Genomic DNA, 13,392 nt, shown 5'->3' on the forward strand with positions numbered 1-13,392 from the left:
AAGTTGTTGAAGATGAATTTCACTTTCTGCTGTGCTGTCCCGCTTATATATCCATCCGTAGAAAATATTTTTCGCGATATTTTTGGTCTTTTCCATCACTTCAAAAACTAAAAAAACCTTATGAATCACGGTGATAATAATATAAAACTGCTTAATCTTGGAAAATATCTGTAAAATAACCATACCTAATGGGAAATGAGAAACTCCTTTAGGTGTGATTTTTTATTTTTGTATTCGTCTAGAGTTTCAAAACGTAGCTTTTTTTTAAATTTTGAGATTTTCCAGCGTGGTTAACCCTTGTCAGTGGTGCAGGACAGAGGGTCTGGCAAGGGACAATGTATAGTCGTTCGGATGGGACCAAAACCAAGGTGTACATAAAAGATCCCTACGCAGATTGACTTCGATATAACAGCACTTTAGGCCGTCGTGTCTCCGTAGGACAAAATTCCCCTCATAGCACATGTATGGCGACTGCCCTTCTTCATTAGCTCAGTCAGAGCAGAACAGTGGGACGTTAAACCCCATTTCATATTATTAATAATATATATAACAAATGTGACGCCCTAAAACTGCCCATGGCTCTCCCCACAATCAAGTAATGCTACAATAGGTAAACAATTCGTGTCATATTAACGGGTAAAATACAAAAGGGGTTTAACGTCCCACGCCGACTGGTCTAATGATATTAATTATAAAATCTGCACATGGTCTGATAGTTCTTAATTAAACACACGGTTACTCGTGGAGATAAATGGTTCGGCGAGTCTTGTTCAGTCCAGGTTACTAGAACAATGCATAAGATGACATCTTAAATAAACACACGGCTAATCGTGGATACGAATGGGTCAGTATGTCCTGTTCAGTCCAGGTTACTACAACAATTTATAAGATGACATCTAAACAGACTTGAAATGGGGTAAACCATCTTACATTTCTCCACCAATGATGAAGATGGGGATTCTAAACAAGCGTAACTTTCTTGATGTTGTGCCTCTCAAACGATAAAACGAAATTTCCAGATGGTATAAATGTATTTAAAATAATAAAAAATATCTATATCACATTATTTAATAACCAAACAATTACTAAAATAATTTTAATATGGAATTTCATAGTTCAGATGATATATTATTATTTGGTATAAAAGGTGTGCCATTATTAATAGATTCTGCTTGCGGTGACTCAACTTCTATTGTGATAGTTTTCAAGATACGTTTGTGAACTAAAACAAATTTAGATACGAATAACAAAACGACAAATATTGCAAGACATAAAATACTCTCGCCTACTAATAAATAACAGTACCACATGGGAGTTAACTCTTCCATCAAATATCCCATAATAATAGGATTGATCATGGTGCCGGTTGACGCACCTATTAATATAATAGATGTTACTTTACCATTTATGTTGAGGAGATTTTCTTGAGCCCAGGTGAACCCTGTAGGAAATACAACGGACAGAGAAAGGCCGACTAAAACTGCGAAAATCCAAATTCCTATGTGTATTTGATAATGTGAACAGAGTAAAAAGCCCGTCAAGCTTAAAATTAAACTTGCTAGGAACAAAAATATTATTGCACCCGGTCGAAAACAACGTATAACAAAAATTCCTGAAAATCGCCCTATAGCAAAAGCTGCCCAAAATACAGAAGTAACTTGCGTGCCCTTCGCCTTACTCCATTTCAGTTGCATTACCACAAAAGTCAGTAAATACGCGGCAAATGTGTCCTCTACAGCACAATACGTTACATAGAGCAAATTTAAAAGAACAACAGCCACTATGAAATATTTCCAAGGAAGATCTCTTGGTAGTCCATCTTCATCCTGCTTCTTGGGTTGATTCCTCTTCATCTTCTGTGACTTGTAACGACAATATATCACCATGAAAGGAATGGCGGATAGTAAGGTGAGAATACCAGATATTATATAAGCATAGATTAATTTAGTTCCAATAGGTTCAGCAACTGTGGTGATATTGTTTCCTAGAGTTGAGTTATCATTGGTGATGTTATAATCTAATAGCGTAGTATTCAGCACAGGACTAGACGGTGGGGTCGTGGTATTGGACAAAAGAGAAGAATGTAGGGTAAATGTTGTTGACGAGGAGTTGATCGATATCTCTTCAGTGTTTGGAGCCAGGAACGGGGCCGTCATTAAAGGCGAGACAACTCCACCAAAGGCGAAGGCAAAATGCCCGGCCTGCATGTATGGTCTACCTTCCTCTTCTCCCCACAGTGAAACAAGAAGAGCGTTTCCAGCTGTAAAAACAAGTTAAATACACGATTAAGCTACTGGTCGACTGTGATTATAACATTTAAATACAAGTCAAACCCAAGAGATTAAACAGAAAGCATAAACAGTTCAACACCAATACATACGCCATTGTCTTCAAGGGGTGTTGCATGGCCGAATTGTTAGCGCGTGTGCTGTCATTGAGTCAACTGGCGTAGTTTTGATTCCCCGGTTGTATGTGACAAGGAGTAGGGTCGCATGTCCAACCTCGTGGTTTTTCTCCGGGTCCCCAAATTTCCTTCCACTGCTAAAGACCCCCACGCGCAATCGAAATAAAATTGAACCATATGTTAGTCCCGAAATGACCTAATTCGTGTCGAGTGGACGTTATACCATCTCTCTCTCTCTCTCTCACAGAATATAATACCTTGGTTCTTGTGATCATTGGATGGCAAACCTATTTATCTCGAGTCATTCCAGCATAAAGCATATATTGTCACAACTTGTTGCCCTTCACCTTGTATTCAAAATATGCAGGCTTCATTGCCAACTGATGACTTGCGGTACATTAGGCGAACTGTATATCCAATCCGTCAGGCAATCGGATACCAAGCGAAGACTTACAGTCCTGGCTGATGGAGACTTATCGCTTAATTATTCACATCAGACGCAAGTACTCCATGGGAGTGCTCGATTGAACTATGTCAGACCAAAAAATAGTGACAATAGAGTGAACATGGGGATCTGGGCTAGACCGCATGCACCAACTATGACAGCTGAAACATATTCGTTGTGTTTAATTTCGTCACGATTCTACTCACACCACCTCAGTTGTCGGGACTGACAGAACTGTGATGGGACTGAATTCCGCGTCGGAACGTTCTGGACTGACAATGGAACGTTCCCCTATGATATTACTCTGATAAAAACAATACATATCATTAACATAAACAACCAAACGCCCAATGATTAGTGAGTCGGGCTCTTCACACGCTGGGTCACAGTGGCGCCCTGGGTGCAAAGTCGTCTGGTCTCTTAGCGCCCCACCCCCACCCCCAAGAGAAAGGGAGCGATCGTTTTAACTTTTGATGCACGGATAGACATATGTACACAAATACATATTATTTGCATACGACAGTGTAACAATTTGTCAGGCGTAAGATAATTTCTTAATAAATCCATTTCTATTGAAGTCTCAATACACATTTGTAGTCAAGGGGGTTGGAGCGACAGTTATGCAATTTATTAATTCAATGTCCCATGCTACCGAACTTGACAAAATGTAATCAACGCCATATATAATTTGAGGTGTCTGATGAATTTATCTGGTTCTTACCTGTATCCATTCCGCCCATAAAACACGAATTAGCCCAGAAGATCACCAGCATGAGTCCATATGGTGAACACAGTGGTAGTACGGCGACCGTGATAGCCATGAATACTAAAATCAAACACAGTAGAAGCCTTTTGTTAAATCTGTCATACAGGACGCCACTGATTAAGGAACCACACAGATAGCCTACAGAACCAGCAGTAAAAAACGTAGAAGCTTTTTCCACATTAGTGTTAGTTATTAGTTGGATATCCAAGAATGATGGACCCCTCTGACCAATTTGAATACCCTAAACCAAAAGAAAGATTATGAGCTATAACAATATAGAAGTGTGTTAGACAAATTAAAAAGTTATAAAACAGAGATTTGTAAAATGAAATGAAATGGGGTTTAACGTCCTACTGTTCTGCTCCTATACTGGGCTAATGAAGACGGAAGAGATTTGTTAAAATAGTTAAAGTAAAGGGTATGATTAATGCAGTGTTTCGATTGGTGAACATCCCGGTTAAGCGGCTTCACATTATATTAAACTGAAATGAAATGAAATGGGGTTTAACGTCCTACTGTTCTGCTCCGACTTGGCTAATGAAGACGGGAATACGCTATACAGTGTGCAATGAGTGACATTTTGCCCGGGCAGCGGCACTATGACCTACTTGGTATTAGCAACCGATGAATGTTATAGGTATTTGAAGTTGGAACTATTTTATACCCAGGTGTTTTTTATTCGCTAGGATAAATTGTCGCCACGTATAAGCGAAACGAATCCGATAGTCAGCCACAGTATCACCGAGTTATGATATTAAATGATACAATTCGCCATTACTTTAGACTGATAAAATTCAATGTCTATAGTACATAGTCGGTAAACTACACAGTATTCATTGATTATCGGGGGGGGGGGGGGGTAAAACATGTCACTACTTGTATGAGACCATGGCTATTTCTAATACCAATCCCATCACTAGTGAATACAGTATAACTTATTTTAATACCATTTACTAGTAAATACTGACAGGGTAGCTAATTCTAATTCCCATCACTAGTAAATACTGACACTGTAGCTAATTCTAACACCAATTACGAGTAAATACTGACACTGTAGCTAATTTTAATACCATTAACTAATACATACTGGCAGTGTAGCTAATTTTAATACCATTTACTAATAAATACTGACAGTGTAGCTAATTCTAATACCATTTACTAGTAAATACTGACACTGTAGCTAATCCTAATACCCATCAATTTAGACTAGTGGCTAACAAAAGTCTGAGTTTGAAGTCCATATCAAATAAAGATTAATAGTACTTACTAAACACCAGAAAGCAAAAGAAAGTGAAACACTCTGAATAAATTTGGATCTGTATGACGACTGTCTAATTCTCTGAAGGAAAGACTTCGTTTTAGTTCCATCTTGTGCTACATCTTCACCAGCATTTGGTAGTCCGTCACCAGCACTGACAGGTGATTCCAAAAGGGCACCATTCTGTATGGAGGCGTCTTTATCCATAGCTTGGACTTCCAATAACGACTTTGACTTAATGGTGTAGAAAATTTCTAAAATGTAAAATATGAATGCAAGCTACGATTTTAGCACCGCTGGGTTCCTAATTGCAGTATCGCAATCAAAGTACCAAATCAATCACTGACAGGTGATTCCAAAAGGGCACCATTCTGTATGGAGGCGTCTTTATCCATAGCTTGGACTTCCAATAACGACTTTGACTTAATGGTGTAGAAAATTTCTAAAATGTAAAATATGAATGCAAGCTACGACTTTTAGCACCGCTGGGTTCCTAATTGCAGTATCGCAATCAAAGTACCAAATCAATCAATCAGAACCCCCGCTCCATCTTCTGTGCCAGTTGTTTATATGTGTCTGCAAATGGCCTAGTGATCTTCAAAGAAAACACAAATGCATTAAAACAAATACAACTATCAATTTATTTGTTGGTCAAGTGGTCTTCTAATCTTGGTCCGAGTAGTCTTCGATCTTGGTCAAAGCGAACTTATATTTGTCCGAGTTGTCTTGATACGAGTGTTCTTTGGTCCTAGTTGCAGGGCCCTCACAAGCCTATGTGGCGCCCCAGGAAAAAAGTTTCAGTGACCTATATCATGCTGTGTAACTGGGTTTTTCAATGCCTGCACTCAGTTGATTTTTTTTTTCAAAATCTTTATTTCAAAATTATCAATAACAGCATAGTACATAGTTCACATATTACAATCACAGTGTGTAACATCATACAGATACAGTCGGTTTATAGTTGAAGGCTATACTATATTTCACTGAGTAGAACAAATATATTCACAAAGAAAATAAAAGCTAAAAAAAAACTAAACAAAAAAAAAATACAAAAATAGCTAGAGGTATTAAGGAGTTGGAATACTAGAAATGGAATACTAGAGGTATGGATAATATCCATATGGTATAATCCCATTTATTTACTAAGGTTTCGTTTAATTCATTTTCTATCTGTGGTTTACCTTTTAGGTAGTTTCGATAATTAATAATTGTCGGTCTGACATTTTCTATTTTCGATTTGTAGAGGTAGTATTTTGTTAAAAATATTAAATGATTTACAAATAAGAATTCACGATATGATTTAAAAACTGTTTCTTTCAGAAAACCGAAATGAATGTTCGTAAGTTGTAATTGTAATGAAATGTCATTAGTTGAGAAGATTTCATGTAAATCATTTCATATTACCTGGGCGTAATTGCAGTATATAAAAAGGTGTTCCGGGGTTTCTATATTTGAATAACAAAAATCGCACAATGGAGACTCATTTAATTGGATTTTAAATAAACGGTCGTTTGTATATATAATTTTATGGAGGTATTTAAATTGAAAATTCTGTAATCTAGTATCAGTGCTCGTTTTATAGACCAAATTGAATATACATGAGGTTTCACGTTCTTCAAATATAAAACTATTCTCTTCTTCCCATTTACTTATTGCTAATGGTTTACTATATTTAGAATCTACTCGTATTGAATAAATGTCTTTTGCTTTAATCTTATCTAGTGATTTTTTATATATATTTATACAGTTGTTATTAATAATGTCAAACACGCTTTGTTTTCTTACTATAGGCGTAGGTTCGTAGTCGATTGTATCCAAAAACCCTTTAACTGCTAAGCAAACGCTTTTCATTCTTAATATTTTATTACTATTCATTATCCTATTGATTAAAAAGTCTTCTCTACAAAAATAAAATATTATCATTCATCAATTCTTTATCTATTAAAGGTTTTTTGTTTATGCTTATTGTTCCAGATGATTTGATTTTGAGGGCGTATTAACATATCGATTTTTGATGTATAGATATGGAACCAATTACTGAAAAGTGCTTGATAGAAGGGAGATAATTTTTAAAAAAACTGTTGCATAATTACACGCCGGTAATATTTGTCCGTCATAATCGTTTAATATATAAGCGTACGGAATTTTCCATGATTGAACATCGTGTGATAGTATCTTTTTTATCCAGAATACGCTACGGCATATCATCATTTCTTTTAAGTCAATCATATTTAGCCCCCCTTTATTTATATCTTGATTTATAACTGTTCTCTTTAGTTTATCAGACCCGTTCCATATGTAGTTATAAAATAATTTATTAATGCTTTTAATTATATTTTCAGGTATAGTTTTAACTGATGCAGGGTATAATATTTTAGATACGCAGAATGTTTTTATTATATGGATTTTCCCTATTAAACTTAAGTTTCGTCTTTTCCAGGTATTCAAAGTATCTTCAATTTGGTCTATACTATTTTCAAAATTCATTTTTTCCGAAGTTTTTTCGTCTAGTGAACAGGTAATGCCTACTATTTTTATATAATTCTCACGGTAAATAAAGCCTAAACCTTTAATATTATCAGGTAGTTGTGCGTTGCCACTGTTTAGATCGATCGCTTCAGTTTTAGTAGCGTTTAATTCTAACCCAGAAACCTTACTAAAGTTTTTTAAAACCTCAAAAAGGTGCCTAGCTGATTTAAAATCTTTCAATAAAACTGTCATATCATCTGCAAAAGCTATTAGTTTTAACGATTGATTCCCAAAGATAATTCCCCCTATGTTTATATCGTTTCTAAAATATATACATAATGTTTCGGTAACGAGGTTAAAAAGATTTGTGCTCTTGACGTACTCCCCTATTATTCATTACTGCACAGTTAATGTCATTATATAATGTTTGTATCCATCTTAAGTAATTGCGTCTAAAACAGAAAACAGATATTTATGGCTAACACTATCAAAAGCTTTTTTAAAATCAATGGCTAAAAGAAAACCAGTTATTTTCTTAATTTTTGCGAGGTAAAAACAATCATCAATGATACGAGTATTTTCCTGTATATGCCGTCCAGAAATAAAAGCAGTTTGATTTGGATGTATTAAATATTGAAGAAAGGGTTTTAATCTCAATGATAAAATCTAACTTGCTAATTTTACGTCTACATTTATAAGTGTGATGGGCCGCCAGTTAGATAGAAGTGATTTATCTTTGCCAGGTTTTGGTATTAGTTTAATAATCGATTGTCTTTGTGACTCTGATAATTGCTTGTGTTTAAAACTATAGTTAAATGAGTTTAGTACTAATGTATTAATAAGTGGCCAGTATTCACGGTAAAATTCTATATTCAGTCCATCATTGCCTGGGGTTTTATTGTTTTTAAATAGTTTTAATGCTTCCAAACATTCACGGTTGTCAATTTTATGTTCCAGCATCTGACTTTGATTTTCATTTAATTTTTGGAATGTACTGTTTCCTGAGGAATATTTTATCCTCGAGGCCTGATTTGTTATGGGTAGTCTCTGAATAAAGATTCGAGTAATAGTTATAAATTTCCCTTGATATTTCCTTTGGGCAAGTAATTTCACTATTATCTTTTTGAATTCTGTTTAATGATGTTGATATTTTGTTTTTCTAAACTTAGCAATAATTTTGTATTCTTTTCCCCCTTTTCGTGCCACTCCACTTTAGATCTTAAGATAGCCCCACGGATTTCTATATCATAAATTTGATCAAGCTTGTGTTTAACGAAGTAATATTTTTCGTATGTTTCGACATCATGAGTGTTTAAGGATGAAATTTTATTTTCTAGACCCTGCATTTCTTGTATTAGTTTTTTCTTTTAACTTACTTTTAATTTTTTGTTTCTTTTTACAGTATTTTATGGTTTAATTTTTAATTTTAAATTTAACGTAATCCCAAAGTCGCCCTCTATCTTCCTTATCATGATATTCATCCTTCCATATACTGATGGCGTTCTTTAATAATTTTTATCTAATATCAGATTGTTATTAAATATCCATAGTCCAGGCCCTCTTTTTGAATCAATAGTACATATTTTAATAGCAATTGATTGATGATCACTGAATGTGTTTGGTATAATGGTGCACTCTTTTACAAACTCTTGAGTAGTGGCCGAGATTAACCAAAAATCTATCCTGCATTGTATTAAAGGCTTAAGCTGTTTCCACGTATATCTACGTAACTTTGGATTTCTAACTCTAAATATATCGATAAGATTAAAATATTTTATTATGTTAATAATAGATACCTTGCTGTTGTTTTTTTTATTTTATAATTTCCACCCGTTCTATCCAAGTCTTTGTTCATCACATTGTTAAAATCCCCGCCTATGATAACTGACAAGTCGTCGTAAACTTCAAAAAATTTTAGCATCTGATCTTGCAGTTTAAGAAAATGGGCCTTTTGTTGAATATCTATCGTGGGGCTGTACGTATTAACGAATAAAAAATTAGTCTGTAAACAGTTTAAAATCAAAATAATAAAGTATCCATTTTCATCAGCTGTATATGACTTAATATCTAGATTACTCGATGTATTAAATAAAATGGCAGTTCCAGCTGAATTACTCTTTCCGTGTGCAAATATTATGTGATCTCCCCATTCTAGTTGCCAGGTGATTTCATCTGAGTTTGTGCTATGTGTTTCTTGCAGAAATATAACTTTTGCTTTTTGTTCCTTTAACCATACAAATATTTTATTACGTTTGATTTTATTATGCATACCTCTAGTATCTAAAGATATAATTTTTAAGTCTTCCATTGATATATGTAGATACAGTATATTATAGTTGCATTTGTATTAATTTTGTTCATGTTTTAGCATAATTCGTATAATGAGCATAATCTAAATAATGTAAAGCTTATGATTGTTCTAACGATATAAAAACAATTTTAAAAACGGTGACATCACTGTATATATATAAATATTGGTTTAAACTAACAAGGTCATTTGGTACTATGCGTTTAAATGTGGAATTAGTGTTCATAGATAGCTGTGTAATGTTGAGCTCTGAGTCCCACGATATCGATTCGGTTTTTACTTTGGCAGTCGTCAAACGTTAAATAAGCTCGCCTATAACAACACGACTGTGTGTCAGTTGATTGACCCACATAATGTCTGTTCACGTGACGTAATTACAATGGCCAATTTTAGTCGAATACCTTCTTGCATTCATTTTGGGTTTTTGACTCGTATAGTGTCTTATTGATTTTTCAAATTGGTTACATTCTAAAATTTGCCCTTTATTAAACTTTGAAGAGTTTCTCTTTTGAGCCGAAAGAGAGAAGGTCTATGTCCTGTATTATGACTGATTTAACTAGCCAAATAATTGCTGTATGAAACAGACTGTAAAGGATATGCTCGCATAGGCTAACTAAAATAATTTAAAAGCTTTTTGGGGTGTTTTAGACACCTTAAAAAGACATCCCTTATAATACAATATTAGTAAATTCATAAACAACTTCATGTGATAATCAATATCACCTAAAAGGGTTCAACATCTAAAGTGACATTCCATATTAAACATTAATTCGTGATTTAAAGTGACTGACTTGATGTTGGACTATTTCTTCCTTTTAAGTGACATTCCTTATAACAAATATTAATTTATACTAATTACATAAAATAAAGTAGTTCTTTGTTGTAAAGTGATATTGGCTGTAACTTAACTTTCATTGATGCAAATAACTCACAGAAGTTCACCATCATAAACTATATTATAACTTATATGTACAACAATTACGTGATATATAAGAAAATTAATTCAGGGCAGATTGGCTGTTCGATACATGTGCTGCGGTTCAGGTTCGATTAAATGAAGTGAACGGGGATTTAACACACTACTGTTCTGACAGTTGATTTTTTATGATTAAAGAAATTTTTAAAATACAATTTTTAACTTTTATACTCTCCATTTGATAAACAAATCCTTTAAGTTATCTTGTTCAACTTATCTCTCTATTATCCACAACTCGAGGTTCGCACCACCTTCGCACCACTCTATCACCACACCATAATCGTGTCGCTAACCACATTAACTCAACATTAACCTAAGTATATTAAGTATTTTATACATTTTTATCAAGTGAGAATCAATATGTTTTGCTTTTGTAATTATAACCTTATGTAAATTGTGATTGTAATTATAAACAATGTATTTATATGTCTGTAAAAAAGTTATTACGGGAAATTGATTAATATAAGCTCCGGCTTGTTTTCAGATCCCATAATTAAATATTGTCTTTTTATAATATGTAAATATTGATCGAATAAATATTGTTAAAAAAAAAAGTTATCTTGGAAAAATCATAATTTTGCCCTCTCTATTTGCTGAAAAATGAACTGGCTTACGCAGGTTTAGGGGAAGCGAAGGCCGGTGATTTGTTGTCTCAGCCCCGGAGGAGGCTAGTCAATAAATATTCAAAGGGTCCCCTTTTCAATGTTTCTGGTATTCCCTTATATAATTTGCAGCCCCAAAGTTGTGTCACACCCCAGGAATACACCCCTCTCTCAGCCCCCCTCCCCCTATGTGAGGACCCTGCCTATTTGTGTGGATACCCTTAAAATAATGGTCAAGAGATGTGTAATTCGGGCAGTAGATACCCGGACAGACCTTTCGCAAACATGTGGTAACCGATAAGATATGGTTATGTTAAGGCCCCGATCTTTGAACCACTAGACCAACTAAGCCCCCTTGGGTGAGGAAAAGCCAAGTTGAACCAGAGCATTTCAGTAAACTGTTTTAGTTTGTCGTTGCTGTAGGGAATTCAAATTTTAAACCCTCTCTCCCTGGTACTGTTAACAGTGAAATATTAGCCTACATGAATACGTCGACACTGGTTTTTGTATGATTTGTATAGCACGCCTTTGTCTATTCCATGTAAACTTATTGGTGACTTTATTTATCACGGGTTAATCGGAGAAATGTAGTTTTTTGGTTCAAGGGAGACAACTATATTTAAGCGGTATTTATCGGGTGATCTATTTTTTTTCTGGAGAATCACATATTTCCATTGTTTATCTGGCTGAATAGCAGAAATAGATAAATGAGAAACCGTAGAAAGAGTTTATAAATGATAAACCTTATAAACCACACCATGTGGCTATTACAGTTGGATATATAGAACGCTGTGAATATAGAGTTATTATAGAACGCTGTGAATATAGAGTTATTATTATACACATTATGACAGCATGCATAATGTCACTTTTATCCATGTCAACAGATGCGTTAATACACAGTATAAACAACCGAACTGTCAGACATATTGACAGAACTGTCAAATTATAAATTTAAAACATCAATCTAGATAGATATAAAAGGTTAATAATAAATTAAAACCTGATTTACTCCAAATTTATTCGTTACCTTTTACTATCGTCTGGTCGCGGCCATTACAGGGAGCGGTTATTAATTTGTATAAAGATCCCTGTGTCATTTTATTATTGGTTAATGTTGTTATCTTTAATATCTGATTAAATACGAACGATCATTGATATTGTTTACTTTTCTCGCGCGCTGTCTATTTGTCAACGTAGTCTTGATCCACCAGACGTCCATACTAAACATTACATTATTCACAACCGACTTTAGTAATCTAGTCTATGTCAACCAGTCACTACTTTTCCGTGCCAAGTGGACCAAATTCTCAGAAAATTTGTAAAGTGATCCCCTTAGAACATATGAAAGAAATATATGTTATGGTAAATACAGACTTATGTAAAACTGCAAAATTATATGATTTTAGCATTGATATTGACTGAGATATGACCATTTGAATCGGGGTATCCTTTCGCAAGTTTTGAAACTACTACTTTATGACTCGGTTTTTGTGATCCGATTGTATTGCTTCTAGTCAGAATGTTATATAGATTAAGAGTTCGACATCAAATTTTACTGAACAAGTACCGCCAACTTTGTAGGGAGTACCTTAAGTGCCAACAATTCATACTTGTGCAAAACAAAATCAACATTTCAATGCAGTGTAGAAATTTTACTACACTATATTAGAAGTTGTAACTTATCACATGTTTAATGCATCAATGGGTATTGTTTGAACAAACATTATTAAAAGCCACATCATAGTCTATACACTTGATGCGAAAGCAATAATAAATTAGATGAAACTCAGTTTGGATTTAGAAAAGATAAAAGTACAATTATTGACGCTCTTTTTATTCTTAATGGATTAATTAGTCATTCACTAGACAATCGCCAAAAACTCTATTGTGCTTTTATAGATCTGCGTAAAGCTTTTGATACAATAGACAGAAATCAGTTGTTGTATAAACTTAATTCAATCGGTGTAAGCTCTAAAATGGTAACTATAATCAAATCCATGTATAGTAAAGTGAGCAGTTTTGTTAAGTTTAAGGGTAAATTATCTACGTCATTTCTCAGTATGTCAGGAGTTAAACAAGGCGAATCACTGACCCCGCTTTTATTTTTAATATTTATTAACGACCTAGGGAGTTTTCATCTAACGATGATACAAATTTTATA

The 13,392-nt window shown here is 34.3% G+C and overlaps 1 protein-coding gene across 2 annotated transcripts; it reads right to left on the reverse strand.

Moving 5' to 3' along the window:
- Nucleotides 1-1,041: 1,041 nt before the first annotated feature.
- LOC126824815 (sodium-dependent glucose transporter 1A) lies at nucleotides 1,042-12,267 on the reverse strand. Of its 2 annotated transcripts, XM_050554210.2 has the most exons (4): nucleotides 12,259-12,267; nucleotides 4,883-5,127; nucleotides 3,571-3,856; nucleotides 1,042-2,260 (listed from the first exon to the last, which is right to left on the reverse strand). In XM_050554210.2, exons 2-4 carry the CDS (start codon nucleotides 5,078-5,080, stop codon nucleotides 1,110-1,112), a joined length of 1,635 nt encoding a protein of 544 aa, XP_050410167.1. In that variant the 5' UTR covers nucleotides 5,081-5,127; nucleotides 12,259-12,267; the 3' UTR covers nucleotides 1,042-1,109. The 2 variants fall into 2 exon arrangements, with proteins under 2 accessions (XP_050410167.1, XP_050410168.1); XM_050554211.2 differs by lacking the exon at nucleotides 12,259-12,267 and having other exon boundaries at nucleotides 1,045-2,260; nucleotides 3,571-3,675; nucleotides 4,883-5,021.
- Between the last annotated feature and the right edge of the window lie 1,125 nt (nucleotides 12,268-13,392).

Source organism: Patella vulgata, chromosome 6 (genome assembly GCF_932274485.2).
Source record: "Patella vulgata chromosome 6, xgPatVulg1.2, whole genome shotgun sequence".
Classification (NCBI taxonomy): Eukaryota; Metazoa; Mollusca; class Gastropoda; family Patellidae; genus Patella; species Patella vulgata.